Source organism: Cervus elaphus, chromosome 8, assembly GCF_910594005.1.
Source record: "Cervus elaphus chromosome 8, mCerEla1.1, whole genome shotgun sequence".
Classification (NCBI taxonomy): Eukaryota; Metazoa; Chordata; class Mammalia; order Artiodactyla; family Cervidae; genus Cervus; species Cervus elaphus.
In genome coordinates this window covers 44,285,489-44,301,136 of record NC_057822.1, presented here as the reverse complement: position 1 = coordinate 44,301,136, position 15,648 = coordinate 44,285,489, and the positions used below count along the sequence as shown (strand labels likewise).

Sequence of the window (15,648 nt, the reverse complement as noted above, 5' to 3'; positions counted from 1 at the left end):
CTTTATAAAGGTCTTCTTGCATTATACACTGTGTAACCAGGCCCTAGACCAAATTAATGATAGCTAAACATCTTAAAGAAACAGGTCACATTTATAACATAGAATAATTGTAATAGTGTGATTCTTGGTATGGGAAGAAGCAAGGAGGGAAATATCTCCTGGATCCTAATAGGTTAGAAGATAGAGGATCCAGAGAATCTTTTATTATCTATCAATGGGCCTAATCCAGAAATTAACACCTGGAGTGACATATCAATAAGAATTTTCACCTGATCTGGGATGAGCCTCCCAGCACAGTGGGACAAAAAAGATGGTCGTGAAATGTCTCCTAATATGGTCTAATTTCCCACTATGGAAAGGGATTGTGAAAGGAAATATTAATATTTCCTGCCATACCAGGAAACAATATCATAGCCATCAGGGATTTCAACCTTCCAAATGTAAATTTCTGAGCCCAAATAGAACAATACCTCTATCTGGCAGCCATCAGCCACTTCCCCAGTAAGCGCTGAGGAGCTGGATATGTGGGTGTGTGTCGGGGGATGTGTGGGAGAAAGTTTGTCACCCCTTATGGTGAATGAAGAATTAAGGATGTGAACAGTTAAGAAGCAGGATTTGGCCCCAGATAGCTGAGATGCATATGAAAGGAACGAATTCAGTGAACCCAGACGCTTGCATCTTCCTATACATAGAAGGGCACTAAATCCCTTAATGAGAAATAACTGGTTTTCCTTAATTAATAATAATCTTTTAATATTCAGATTACCTGTCCCTTGCTGCAAACTTCTATTATATAATATATAATATATATAGCCTATATGTATATATATATATATAGTAATATATAACCTGGCTCCTTCCCCACTCAACACCCCCCCCAACCCCCACCTACCCCCTCAAACAGTTCTCTCGGGGTCACCTGAGATGCTGTCTCCTGGGCTTGAAGTCCTAATAATTCCCACCAAATAGACCTAACTCTCCCAGTGGGGACATTTTGATTTGGGAGAACTCAGGGTCAACTGAGTTCCAATGAAAGCTCTCTCCAGACCTCCTAAAGGGTTAACTGTTTGAATCAAGTTTTCTGGGCTATAGGTTTTTGAAGTGACCTCCCAGTGAATTTCATCTTTCAGCACTTCTGGAGAAGTCTAAGGCCTGGAACAGAGAAGGTTTAAACTGAGCGAGGGCCTGGGAAGTTGGGCTGCTGTGTTGTCCTCATTCTCTAACCTGCGACCCCCCCACCACCTTCTCTCTTTCAGAAAGGTCATGGCATCACCAAGCCAACGTTTCAATTCCTCTTTAGATGACAACCGGCAAGTGAACTTTCGAAAGAAGCTTCTGATTATTAACTTGGCCCTGGGGGATGGAGACGTGGAGGGCTTGAAGTTTCTCTGCCAAGACTACATCACCCCCAGAAAACTGGAAAAGTGCAGCAGAGCCTTGGATATTTTCGAGTACCTGCTGCAGCGGGAGCTGCTGAGTGCGGAAGACCCCTTCTTCCTAGCGGAGCTCCTCTACACCATTCAGCAGGAGGTCCTGCTGCAGCACATTGGCTACACCAAGGAGCAGGTGCAGAGCTGGCTGCACGCCCGCCGCAGGGTCTCCCACTTCAGGTGATCAAGATCAACCTGGCAGGGCCATCGGGCTGGGAGAGGCCGGGGTTAAGACCTTTAATCTTAAGATGAAAAATGAATTCAATTTTAAGCTTTTTTTTTTACCACTTATCTACCTCCTTGGATGGTATGGTGATTCTAAGCCAGGAGATTTCTCAGCTTCAGGTGCTAATGAGAAGGGAGGCTGGGAGATCAACAAAGCTTTGAAACCCAGCCAGGGCCTGAGAGGGGCCTCCTTTTGTTTTGCTTCTCACTGAGGAAGGAGGCCCAGCTCCAGGCAGCAGGCCCCACCTCCAGCCTTCCTCGTTGTCAGCCTCCGTGCTCTCAGCCTCCTCCCTCCTGGGAGTCACTGGTGTGTCTGCCGTTTGTAAAGAGAGTCATGCATGTGTTTAGTTGCTCAGTCATGTCCGCCTCTTTTTGTCCCCGTGGACCATGGCCCGCCAGGCTCCTTTGTCCATGGGGATTCCCCATGCAAGAATACAAGAGCAGGTGGCCATGCCCTCTTCCAGGGATCTTCCCAACTCAGGGACTGAACCCAGGTCTCCCGCATTGCAGGCAGATTCTTTACCCGCTGAGTTACCAGGGAAGCACACTTGGAGCCAAATTGACAAAATGAAAAAGGAGATGTGTCTCTAGGGTAGGGAGGTCGTCATTTATGCCTTGTCCAATTTCCCCAATTCGGGGCGAAACCCAGACAGGTAAAATATAGGCATTTTGCCCAAAGAGGTAAAACAAAGGCAACAGACCTGAGGCAACACTATTATAAACTGTCCACTGACAGTGTCTACATCAAGCAACCTCGCAAGGAGGAGCCTCTGTGATATTATTTTATAGCTTGGACGATTACAATGCTTCAGGTCTGAACAATTGAACTGACTCCTAGAACCTGAGTGACCCTTGGGTCAGTGAGAGAATTCTGGAAATTATTAACTCCATTCTGTTGGTTAAAAAGCTGAGGAATGGTCTTGGGCATGCAGAGCTGTTAATGTATGAATGAAGTATTCAATTTCTCTTTTTTTTTTTGGCAACATGACCCAGCATGTAGGCTCTTAGTTCCTCCATCAGGGATTATACCTATGCCCAACACTGGGCTGCCAGGGAAGTTCCTAATTTCAGTTTTTCCAATTGTTGAGTGTATGGCTTTCCAGAAGCTGGGATAGTTTCCTTTCTGTAAGTGAACTTCATATTCACTGGCATTGGGTGCTCCCTGACGAGGGCCTATAAAGTAAGCCTGCTTTCTGGAATGGGGTCTGGAGAAGGGTGGGCGTGCCACAGTGGTGTTTTATACCGTCTTAGTGGGATTTGAAACAGCACTGGACCTGGAATCAGAAGACCTGGGATCAACAAATCTCACCGTTATTCACAAGGCTCATAGTGGAATAGGTCAAATTGAAATACTACAAGTTTTTGTTTTTAAATCTATAAAATGAGATTAACAGTTGTCTACTCACAGGGCTGTGATTATTCAAACGAGGATAACGTTTGATAAAAGCTCTCCATTTTCTGCCTGTCCTGCAAGTGTGAGGCTTTAATTTGTCTCTTTGCTCTATGTCTTAGAAACCTGCTCTACGAACTGTCAGAAGGCATCACCTCAGAGGACCTAAAGAGCATGATCTTCCTTCTGAGGGGGTCAGTTCCAAACATCCAGATGGTGAGTGAGCCATACCCGATGGGATCTTTGTGAACACCACCTTAAGCAGTGCTTGGAAAGATGTTGGAAAGGGAGTCAGTATCAAACAAGGGTTAGAAACATGGATTGTGATGTGCCTGGAGTCTAGGTCCAGACTAACTCCTGAATGTGGGGCAAGTGACTGAACATTTCTGAGTCTCCCTCCATTTTCTAATACAGCCTGTTATAGACAATTATACTACTTCCTTCCAGGACAGTGAAGAGGAGTAGATGAAATAAGGTACATCAACTGTCAGCTGGGGCCTGTATTTCGCACATAGTACATGTGTGCATGCTGAGTCCCTTCAGTTATGGCCAACTCTTTGTCAGTCTTTGAACTCTAGCCCGCCAGGCTCCTCTGTCCATGGGATTCTCTAGGGAAGAAAACTAGAGTGTGTTGTCATCCCCTCCTCCAGGGGATCTTCCCAAACCAGGGATCGAATGTCGTCTCCTACATTTCAGGCAGATGCTTTAGCACTATGCCATCAGCGAAGCCCTTTGCACATGGTAACCATGCAGTAAATGATTGACTGCTATGGGCATTCACTGGGTCTTATGATACAGAACTGTGCAGGGCACCACGAAGGAATGAGGCGCTGGTAGCTAATGGCAGAGTGGAATTCAGTTGTTCATCACCTCCATTTGTTGAGGTTTTCGAGGGAGACTATCCTCTTCAGTGGATTCTGCAGTGTCTTCCATGAAGAGTTTCGTGAAAATCAAATGAGACGAATGTTTGAGGGTGTCCTTTCTACAGGGCTGTACAGGAGCTTGGAACCAATAGTAATTTTAAAAATATTAACATAATGCTGTCTGCTGATATTCTTGTTAGGTTGATCACAATCAAGGGCTGGAAAGTAGCTGCCCATATCTCTTCCAGGCCACAGAACTTTTTGTTTTTTGAGTTTCTAACAGCTTGTGACAAGCCAGTTATTTAACTTGGGAAGGGGCCAATTTTCAAATTTTACCCTATAACATTAATTTTGTTATTCAACTGTTATTTTCTTTAGGTTTTAAGTTATATAATATTTGATAACACCAAAAAAAGATGTGTAAAATGTATGGAAGTTATAAAATGTAGAACCAAGTGAGCAGCCATGCATCCCCTGTCCAACTCAGAAAAGAGCACATCACCCATGCGAAAAGGCTGAGTGTAGCCCTCCCATATCACATTCTTCCCAGACTAACTGGTATTATTGACAAATATTTTCTTCTCTCTATTTTTTTAAACTTTTTGGCTGTGCTGTGTAGCATGTGGGATCTTAGTTCCCCTGACCAGAGATCAAATCCTTGCTCCCTGCCTTGGGAGCAAAAAGTCTTAACCACTCTTCCCTGGGACTGCCAGGGACATCCCAATAACTTCTTTTTTTAAAGAAAAATCACTGAGGCGTGGGAAGCTGTTTTACATGTGGTAGGTATAACAAGGACCATGTTTCATAATCCATTAAACATGTTTCCTGGTGTCAGATCTTAGGTTAACTAATCTGCAGTTTAATTCTCTGTTTTGGCTAGCTATACTCTTTGAGTCCTTCCCGCCCCGCCCCCCCCCCCCCCCCCCCAATCCCAGCCCACCACCTTTTCAGGGCCCTCAGGGATTTTAGCCTCTTGTGACTTTCCACTGTTTCTCTCTTCAGTCTTTATCCCAAAGATGGGTTGTGGGATCCTCGGGAATGGGGAATGAGTCTTACTCATTATTAGAGCCACAAAACATTGCATAATTAGTGCTCTGCCACTTACTGGCTCTGTGACCTTGGACAAGTTACTGAACTTCTCTGTGCCTCAGTTATATCATCTTTAAAATGGGGATAATAATAGCATCTACTCATCAAATTGTTTCTGAGTAGTTAGTGAGCTGTGTCTATTTGCTATGTGGTGTCCCTGGGTCAGGAGATCCCCTAGGGAGGAAATGGCACCCCACTCCAGTATTCTTGACTGGGAAGTGCCGTGGGCAGGAGCCTGGCGGGTTACAGTCCACGGGGTCCCGAAGAGTTGGACATGCCTGAGTGACTAACACACATACACACACTGATATAGATTGTATAGAGATTTACAATTTTTATACTGTCTCTTTCCCCATACTATTTAGGTCCTCCTGGATATATACTCTGCCTTATTTATTAATGCAATGGATAATCAGTGGGCAAGTAAAAGTGACTTCATTGATTCTCTTGCAGACCTCTAGAAGTTTCTTGACATATCTGGAGAAAAAAGCTAAAATAGGTGAAGACAATGTGACATTACTGGAGAATCTCTGCCAACATATTGTGCCAAAGCTTATGGAAAAGTTAGATAAATACAAAAGAGAGGTAATTAGCTTATGCTTGCTTGCTTGTTTGCACCAGACCATGGGAATTCTTAAATCAATTGGCCATGTATGATGTTTACTCATGACTCTGATAATATTCTCTTGAAATCTATTTGCTCATTCAACACATGTTTATTGAATGCATACTTTGTACTAGGCACAGTTTTAGAAGTTGGAGCTACAGCAAGGTATAGAGCAAAGCTCCTACCCTCTTGGCACTTATATTCTAGTGGGAAAAAGTGGTTTTAGACAAATGTTTTCTTCTGATTCTTAAATAGGAATGAGAATAACAGAAATGGTTTTGAATGAAATGACATAAAATAGGAGGCAGAATGGCATAGGAATTAAAAGTGGAATGCATGGAGTCAGATTGCCAGAATTCCACTTATTAATGGTTCAGAGGCCCTTTCCTCAGCTCCTCTATGTCTCACTTTTCCCATCTGTAAAGTGAAGACAATAATTGTACCTGCTTCGTGATTTTTTTTTGAGGATTAAATGATGTAATTCCTTAAAAATGCATGTCTGGCACAGAGTGAGCATTCAATACACATTGCTGGAATATGTTTGTTAGAACGTCATAAAAATTTTCATATTCTCAAAAATTACTATCAGAGAAGAATTTTATTTTATTTTTTTTCTTTTCCAGAAACAAAATTAAAAAATGGATGCTTCAGGCTGCTTTCCCACTATGTAAAAAAGCAGTGTTCCTTGCACCACAGGAAAAACAGTGACCATGGAAGAGAGTTTTGATTGGTTCTTAGACTTGAAAGACCCTTTGGCCATCACTTCCAACCTCCCAAGCATCATAGAAATCAGTGGCAGTTCATTATAGTAATAAAACGTGCCCTGTTTTCTAACACAGATTCTGTCTTTTTTTTCTTTCTGATAAGCCTAAATAGTAAAAACTTTCTTTATTGAAGCCTTGGATTGTAGTCTTGAATTTAATTGTGCACCCTGAGAAAAAAAGAGATTGGCCTCAATTTGGGCATCTGTGAAATAAAAGGTGGGACCGGGTATATTTTAAGATTCGTTTTAGCTCAGAACCACTGTCCATGGCTTTGACTGAGCTTCAGTTTCCCTTGTATATGCCCACCTATTGTTATAATTCTGTGTCCCCTTTGCACAGTCTTGTTTTGGATGTTGGTTGGTGATGAGAAGGTGGTTCACTGCCCCTCTCTCTGTCCTCCCCTAAAATTTGGTCCATGCTACACTCATTTCTTGCTTTAGTGTGAGGAAGGTGTTTGTGCAGGAGCTGCTTCTCTTGGGCCGTGAACGGGATTGGCTCTTGGGAGATGACAGCCCAGTGTGAAGACAGACACATTCAGGTGCTCTGGGAGCAGAAAACTTACAATCTTGTATTAAATTCCATGTTGGGGTCAGGACATTTCAGATGCAGAACACCCACCTCAAACCAACTAAAGCAAAGAAGAAAATTGGTTGCTTCTTTCACCTGAAAACACATAAATGGGAAGACTGCCTCCAGATGTGGCCTGAATTAGGCTGAAATCTGCACACAGCATCTCTCTCGGCCAGGGCCCTCAGGGTTGGTCCCTGACTATAGATTAGGGTCCATGGTTCGGAATTCTCAGGTTTATTGTCAGGGCCAGTGGTTAATCTGTATGAAACCTGCTCCAGTGCATCCTCTCAACTCGATACCTCTAGTGAGATGTTGTATGTAATAAGTTGTTTTTCTTTTAACTTTTTTTCTGGCAGGATCTGAGTCTTGTCCAAAGTCTGACGTTTTCTCTTAAAGATGTGGTAAAAGTGACACATTTATATCTTTAAGCAGAAACTAAATTTCTGAAAGTAGAACCCTTTTTAAAAAACACTAAGGGAATTTCCTGTTTAAAAAAAGACCCATTTGGCAATATAAACATTGTATTTAACACAACTTTTGCATATACAAAATTTTAAAAGGAAGTTTTTCTATTAACAATTTTAGATTGTATTAAAATTTACTGTTTAAATGTATTTTTGAACAGGTGCTATCTTTACATTGTTCAAAGATAAAAAAACATGAAAAAGTGTTCAAGAAGAGTGTTGCTCCCATTTCTGCCCACTGAATGTTCCATTCTCCCTCCTCTTTATCCCATAGATGATTTCAGGGTTTCTTACTGCAAATGCAAATACAACAAATACAAATATAGGTGCATTTTACAATAGGCATTTCTTAAAATAAAGTATATACTCAACACTGTGAAACTCACATCTCTCATTTGGTCTCATTTAAAATATTTGTTTAAGATGCCTGGAAATATTGGTACAATTCTTGATTGGGAATAACTCTGTGAACTTTGTGAACCAGCCACTTGTAAATAGTAGTAATTGCCTTACCAATAAATAAAGAAAAATTTTCCCTGTTTACTTCCAAGTAGTATCTTTGATTTTACTTAATAACTTTTTCCCGCTTACATAGTGACATATGTTCATTGTGGAATATTTGGGAAATACAAGAACACACAAAAAGGGAGAGTTCATTCACTTATAATTTCATTTTGGCATGCACTTTCCCTTTATCTCACACTGCATTTGTCCTTGATCTTCCCTATTTCCTTTAAGTGAGCCTCACCTCCATGCCCTCTCAATCACGAATCCACAACATTTTGTCATTACCAATATCTGCATTTCCACCCAAGTCTTGATTTCAAGTGTGCCGCTCTCTGACAACCACATTCAGTCGTTCGGTCTCACTTCCTCTGGGACCCTCCCTCCAGCTGTCTTCAATGCTACCAGGACCTTCAGTCAATCCACTGGCCCTGCCTGCCATCTTTCCAATGTCAGCATTGCCCCTCTCTTCTTCTCTCCCTCTTTTTCCGTGTGTCATCATTAAACTCACTCTCTTGCACCAACCCTCAACACCCTTGCCTTCAGAAACTAAACTCTAGAATCCAAACTCTGGTTGATCCCATAAGTCTGTTCACTCCATGTTTGTCCTAAAATTCTTGGCTGTGGCTGGTGTAAAAAGACAACATTGCAGACCTGGTCTCACTTAAAGCCAATGACTACAAACCTCAAATAGATGTTCAGTGTCTCCTGGAAATCCTGTGACACGTCCCTAGTTCTGACAGGCTTTTGCTTTCTCAGATTATTTTACACCTTCTTTGGTCTGCTCAGACCTCTATCATCCTCACGTCCCTCACGCTCATGTGATGGTCTCATTAATTTAAGGAAAGTGGTCAGAAGAGACTTCTACCTTCTACCACCAAGTCTCCCTGCCCTCCTGCACATTAAGCCTCCTTTGCTGATTTCTCTCCAGTCAAGAAAGGGTGAGCTGCCCTTGTTACTCCCAAGAGTTAATGACTTGCATAGGGACTGCGCCTTCCTGCTTACTCAAAGCTGTTGCCTCCACAGCCTTCCCTCCTATCTCCATTACCCCCAGCTCTTCCCAGATCATCCCCCTCAGGATACAAAACATGCTGTAATTTCTCCTTCCTTCAAAACAAACCCAAAACTGACCCCCACCCCCCACCCCTGCCACCACCAAAGCCTATCTTCTGTAGGAGGCTCAGAAGTAAACTCTGAGTGGAGGATTCTTGTGCCAGAGGTTTGCTCAGGAAGTGCTCTCTGAGACACCAGCGGGAAGCGGGGAGCAGGATAGGGAAGAGGAGGAGGCGGGTAAAACAGGCCATGCCTCTGTTATCTCAGCCTGGTCTGGATGGAGAACTGTTGACTGGAAATCATCCGTAGAGTCCCAGTCTACCAGGGGCCAGGGAGCCAGGCTTTCATCTTCTCTCAGCCCCCCACCCTTGGCTAAGAGCTTCCCCAGGTGGGGGAACTTAAAACTTCCAAGTAGAGGGCAGTCCCTAACATAGCCCCTCGGATAAAGGTGTGAACTTTTAGAAGCATCCCCTCTCAGCTGGCAAGCTCACGGGGGTAGGGGAAGGTAGGGGGCAAGGTGGGGAGCCCAGGGGATTAAAAAGGGTGAGAGGAGACCTGTGAAGAGCACTGCCGGCACCCCCTGCATCCCTCTTGACCCCACATCATATCTGTCTTCCCATCCTCAGATCTGTCCAGTGTTTGCACTGGGCCACAGTAAAATCTGGGGCCGTAAATCATATGTATGAATATAAATTATTCTCTTCTCCTGCTGCTTCTTTGCAATGACTTGAAAGGCCAGGTTAGGATTTATTATTTTCGTGGTGTTTAGCGTGTCTGCCCCTGGTCCCCAGTCCGCCCCCTTTCTGACTACCCTCAGCTCCTTCCAGATGCCCCAAAGCCCTAATATATGCAAAGGAAAATGAAAAATGTCACAGAGTTAGCTCAGTGTTCCCTTAAGCCCAGAATTTTGTGGAAGAATTTTCTATGCTCTCAAACTGAAAGGTCAGAGCTATTTCTTAAAAAGCCTTACCTTTTCTTTACTAACCCACTCTAGATCTATCATTTGTGAATTTATCTAAGCAGAAACACTCTCTTCTCCAGACTATTTTAAACACATCAAAACAATGTTGAAAAACTAAAGAATGAACCACAAACTGGGACATGGTATGTGCCATATATCTTTCCATCTCTCTCTCTATATATAGATATATCTGAAAAGGGATACAGAAATACATGGAACCAGTACCTGCTACAGTTTCGGTGGTAGTTGCTTCTGGGGTGGTGATATAATTAACATTGCCAAGGCAGAGATAATTTTGTTGGCTCACTTTTTATTGTCCCGAGCCATCCTGTGGCAAAGTAACCACTCTGATATATAGCCTGGAACAGGATGTCTGCAGATGTGAAACTCCCTTGGGATGCCTCTGAGTGCCCCAAGCCTGTTCTGATAAATTAGCATAAGCCAAAGGGTTCAAATGCAGACCTAATTTTCTACGTCTGTGACTCCCCACTCCCACCCATGGCTGCTGATATTTCTCCAGCCCCCAAATGCACAATCAGAAGCTCAGTACTACTTCTGATCACCCTGCATTGCTGCTTGTTCCATCATTTGAAAGAATCCTCAACATTCCCCACCCCAACCTCACTCATGCCTTCCTAGCACTCCAGATCCGGCCACCCTGCCAGGAGACAGTGAGTTTGTTTTGGCTAGGGGCTTCTTGCTGCTGCCAAATTAGCAACTCCAGGCCTTGGGTCTAGCCACTTGCTGAGGCTAAAAATGAGGACTCTGTAGCAGTGATAGAGAGGTGTTACTGTTCCCATTTTATAGATCAGAAAATCAAGGCTCAGAGATGCTAAGCAATAAACAAGGTCACACTGCTAGAAAGTAGGAAGGACCAGATTTCAACTCTATTCAGTTGAGCTCCAAGTCTATGATCCTGACCTTCCTGAGTGTAACACACTGCTCTTTTGAAAATATTTCCTGAAGGACAGAAGCCTGCATTGGATAATTTACATCCTATCTTGTTTCTTGGGAGCTTCCCTGGTAGCTCAGTGGTAAAGAATCCGCTAGCCAGTGCCTGACAATGCAGGAGACTCAGATCTGATACCTGAGTCAGAAAGATCCCCTGGAGATGGACATGGCAACCCACTCCAGTATTCTTGTCTGGGAAATCCCATGGACAGAAGAGCCTGGTGGGCTACAGTTGCAAAGAGTCGGTATGACTTAGCGACTAAACAACAATAACAACAACTCTGTTCTTGGAAATGGAAGTCTGGCCTTTCCACTTGCATTATCACCCTGAAATGGTCTAGGACAAGACGATTTAATCCACAGTTTCAAGCCTGTGAGAAATGACTTCACCCGGGTTAAAGATAGAATATGAAAACGGACTGTTCTGATATTTATAGGAAACGTGATTCATCCTGCCAGTAACTGGAAGCACAGCCGTCTGTAGAAGAGTGAGGTGGATTCAATCTTCTCAGGCTCTAGCACTGGCTCCTTAGGTCTAACATCCCTGCGGGTGACAAAGCCACCCCCACTGCTTGCTCTTTGTGTTCAATAGGAAGTTTCTGATGGCAATAATTCAGCGGCTAGACGAGAACACGTATGGGGGCACTGGACAGGCTCTCAGATCTCAACAACCGCCCCTTCCAGGTCCCCCTGCACCTTGTTGCCAGAATCTTGGCTGCCTGCCCAGCGACGCCAAACAGAAATGCAGAGACAGTTGGGAGGAAACAGAAGAGGAGCCTCATTATTTTCACCAGGCAAAAGGGAAACACAGGAGACTTAACGCCTCAAGAGCTATGCCCCACCTCTCTCCGGAAAAGGGAGAGATTTCATAGCCCCATGAAGGTCTTGTATTTTTTCTTTCTTTCTTTTTCAAATTCTCAAAACGGCCACAGCTGGCCTCAGGCAACTCAGCAATGGGATCTGGTGTCCCTGAAGTTATCCGCCCATGACCTTCTTTCTGAAACGTAGAATGGTACAAAAGAGTATGGGGGAAGAATGCCAGGTCCAGAGTACAACTCATATGAAGAGAGTAATTAGTTTTGATTAGCTTTGTTTAGCTTTGTGAAGGACAAGTCTAGCTACAAGTGTTTGTTAGTAGCAACAGCTAAAGAATAACCAAGATTGTTTACCTCTTATAGGCCTGTTTGGCTGGTGTATACCAAAGGCCGTTCATTCATTTCTGTTTTTTGCTGCAGCACTCTGATGCCTGGCCTCCCAGGGTACAGGCAGGGCAGTATTTAATAGTCCTGCCCAAAGACCAAGGCACTTGAGAGCTAGCATGTCCTAAAGCAAGATGTCATCCTGGCCCCTTGCCAGGGAAATCCCATGGACTTGCTGCGACTCCCTTGCAGCAAGTAGCGCTTTTCTATTTTGAAGCCATAGAGTTTAGAATTCTCAACTCATCTCTCTTCTATTCTCTCTTATTGTTCCTACTTTTGTTACACATGTGTATGTGTTTATCTCTTTTCTTTCATCATAAACATACTTTTAAAAGTCCTATTTCTTTTTTTTTTTAGTACATAAGTAACTAAGGATGAAAATCTCTAACAAAATTTGCAAAGGTAAACATACTTTAGGAACACACTGAGGAGGAATTTTAACCTGTTAGGAAGAATAACTTCACCACATCTTTCAAAAGTTACATAATTCTAGGACAGAGTGATTCATTACTCTTCCAAGAATTTTCCTCAGAAACAGTCATGTTCACCAAAAAAACATGTTCATTACTGCACTGTGTATAGTAGCCCAAATAGGAAACTACCCATAAACTCAAGTTGGAAATTATTCCTTACAGAGAGGAATGGCTAAGTAAATTTTACAAGTATGCAATGACGTGCCAGGTATGAATTAAAAGAATGAATTGCGATTCTACGTACAGACCTGGAATGATGCCCATTATAACTTGGTAAGTAAAAAGAAAGCAAGCTGTAATATGTATGATTATAGCCCCCAACTGAATATTGTTGTTTGGTCACTCAGTTGTGTCCGACTCTTTGTAACCCCATGGACTGTAGCCCTGCCAAGCCCCTCTGTCCATGGGATTTCCCAGCAAGAATACTGGAGTGGGTTGCCATTTCCTTTTCCTGGGAAGCCCCAACTAAATATTAATATATGTTAACACATATACAAATATATATGGGCTTCCTCGGCGGCACAGTGGTAAAGAACTCGCCTGTCTGCCAATGCAGGAGATGTGGGTTTAATCCCGCATTAAAGTGAGTCAGGAAGATCCCCTGGAGGAGGAAATGGCAACCTACTGCAGTTTTCTTGCCTGGAGATTCCCACAGACAGAGGAGCCTGGCGGGCTACAGTCCATGGGGTTGCAAAGAGTCGGACATGACTGAGCTCGCATGCATATACATGTATATATTATACACATATCATACAAATATACATATAATATATACATTATATATTACAGTCCAGTCAGAAATGGAAACCACATCTGTAATTTAATTTGAAAGGGAAAATGTCATAGGAAGAATGATTAACTAGTTGAAAAGGTTAGCTGCTCAAGGTAAAATGTCTCCAGGGCTGAGGGTGAGTACCCAAGGAGGGAAGAAATTGGGAAGACTCCTCCCCATGACCCCAAGGTTGGGAATCAGAACTGGTTGAAGAAGATGTGCTGTGTCCACGGATGATAGAGAATTTCCCTGGAGTGGATAGAGGGGTGGAGGGGGGTGTGTGTGTCATGAGCCAGAGCTTGTCTACAGTTGGAAAGCGGGGCTGGCGAGCAGGGGGCTGCCCACGGGGTGCCCACCCAGGTCTCAGGTCCCGCAGGTCCTCTGCAAGCCTCCAGCAGCCGTGCCTGACGGGGGAAGAGGAGCTGCCCCACCAGGAAGAGAAGTTTCTCCCTCTCTGCTTTCGCTTGCCCTGCCCCTCCAGCGCCCTCTACCTACAAAATCTAAGAATGTGCCGGCTGGCAAAGGTATTTTACATGATGTAGCTACAGAATCATCAAGCCAGGCTAATAAGAACGGATTTGAACTGAGAGGCAAAAAGACTGTTTGCTTCTGGCATGATATACTGATCCTGCTTCCGTAAACAAAATGCTATATGTGACATATGCACATAGATGCTAATAATAATTATTATTCACAAGTTTTATGTGTTTACTCTGAGTGCCAGGAGCTGTTCTAAACATTTTGCAAGTATTTGTATATGCTTAGTTGTTCAGTCGTGTCCAGCTCTTTGTGACCCCATGAACTGTAGTCTGCCAGGCTCCTCCATCCATGGGTATTCTCCAGGAAAGAATAGTGGAGTGGGATGTCATGCCCTCCTCCAGGGGATCTTCCCAACCCAGGGATCGAACCCAGGTCTCCTGCATTGCAGGTGGATTCTTTACTGTCTGAGCCAACAAAGGTTGTTAATATCTCTATTCTATGAATCAGGAAACTGAAGCATCAAGTTGTTCAGTCATTGCCCAAGGTCACACAGCTAGCAAGTAGCATAACAAGAATCACGATGACTTTACAAGCAAAGAAAAAAAAAAGACTAAAAGAATCAAGATGTTATCAGTGGTGACCTCTCAAGGTGGCATCGAAAAGGCCACAGGAGAGGTTTTCACTTTTTCATTGGTGCTTTAAGTAACTAAATACAGTGATAAAATCACTGCTTTTTTATTTTGTTTTTGTATCTTGGTGAGGGGTCAGGGTTGTATTTGTCCAAGCAGTAACTAAAATAATTAGTAAATAACAACTCCCCGTGCCAGGCAGTAAGAAGCGAGCAGTCTAGGAGAAGGGCAGGCAGTGTGTGAGGGAGGGAGCGGCGGTGTCCCGAGGGCCAGAGGGGAAGAGTTTGAGTCACCATGAACCCGGCAGCTGGCTCACACTGTGTGCGGTGTGATCTGTGCCTGGATTCCTGCCTCCCCTCCCCAGCCCCACAGCCGCAGAGAGTAGGTTGCCTGAGGGAACGTGCATTTATGGAGCACTTGTGAGTTAATATCCATGAGCACCACTCTGCAGGGCAACCTTATCAGATGTCATTTTTATCTCTATTTCCCACATGAAAAGACCCAGCCCGGGAAGCAAAGAAAGGTGTCCAGGTCCTCAGCGACAGGCCAAGTTGACTGCTGATCCGTCTGATTCCAAAGTTCAAAGCTCGCCCAGCCGCTTTCTACCTAGTGAAAGGCTAGGCTGCCTGCCTCTGGGAGGCTGACCCTGGTGGCTGACCCAGCAGATATGGATCCTTCCCCGGGGAGTGAGGGCTGCAGGCTATGGTGTCATCAGAGGGAGGTCAGGCCAGAGGTGCTGACGTTGGCTTTCTTTTTTTTTTTTTTTTTTTAATTTTTTTTATTAGTTGGAGGTGACGTTGGCTTTCAATGAACCGTCATTTGTCCTTCCTTCTAGGCACTGCCCCTGAGCTATGTCCACGTTCAGACTGTGTGGGGTTGGACCTACGCAGACTGTGCACAGCTGGCCACTTGAACTTCGGGAACGTGGATGCGAGCCTGAAATTTCCAGACAAAGTTTCAGGGGAAGAGAAGTGGCGGCCGCCACTGCAGGGCTCGTTCCTGACACAGATGCCCTGTCTAGAGTTGGTGCTAACTGGGACCCACTCACGCTCTCTTTGCCGACAAAGGTCTGTATAATCAAAACTGATTTTTCCAGTAGTCATGTACAGATGTGAGAGCTGGACAATAAAAGACTGAGTGCTGAAGAACTGATGCCTTTGAACTGTGGTGTTGGAGAAGACTCTTGAGAATCCCTTGGTCAGCAAGGAGATCAAAGCAGTCAAT

At 44.1% G+C, this 15,648-nt stretch overlaps 1 protein-coding gene across 1 annotated transcript; it reads left to right on the top strand.

Moving 5' to 3' along the window:
* Positions 1-1,263: 1,263 nt before the first annotated feature.
* LOC122698204 (caspase-10-like) lies at positions 1,264-15,337 on the top strand. The gene is made up of 4 exons (XM_043908884.1): positions 1,264-1,610; positions 3,168-3,261; positions 5,451-5,582; positions 15,260-15,337. Exons 1-4 carry the CDS (start codon positions 1,264-1,266, stop codon positions 15,335-15,337), a joined length of 651 nt encoding a protein of 216 aa, XP_043764819.1.
* Positions 15,338-15,648: the final 311 nt, after the last annotated feature.

What these genes read in the sequence shown, in the direction of transcription:
- LOC122698204 (XM_043908884.1), top strand. Translation starts at nt 1,264, where the DNA reads ATGGCATCACCAAGCCAACGTTTCAATTCCTCTTTAGATGACAACCGG. An exon ending in CGCAGGGTCTCCCACTTCAG is followed by an intron (nt 1,611 to 3,167) that starts GTGATCAAGATC and finishes TCTATGTCTTAG; the next exon opens with AAACCTGCTCTACGAACTGT. An exon ending in TAGATAAATACAAAAGAGAG is followed by an intron (nt 5,583 to 15,259) that starts GTAATTAGCTTA and finishes CCTTCCTTCTAG; the next exon opens with GCACTGCCCCTGAGCTATGT.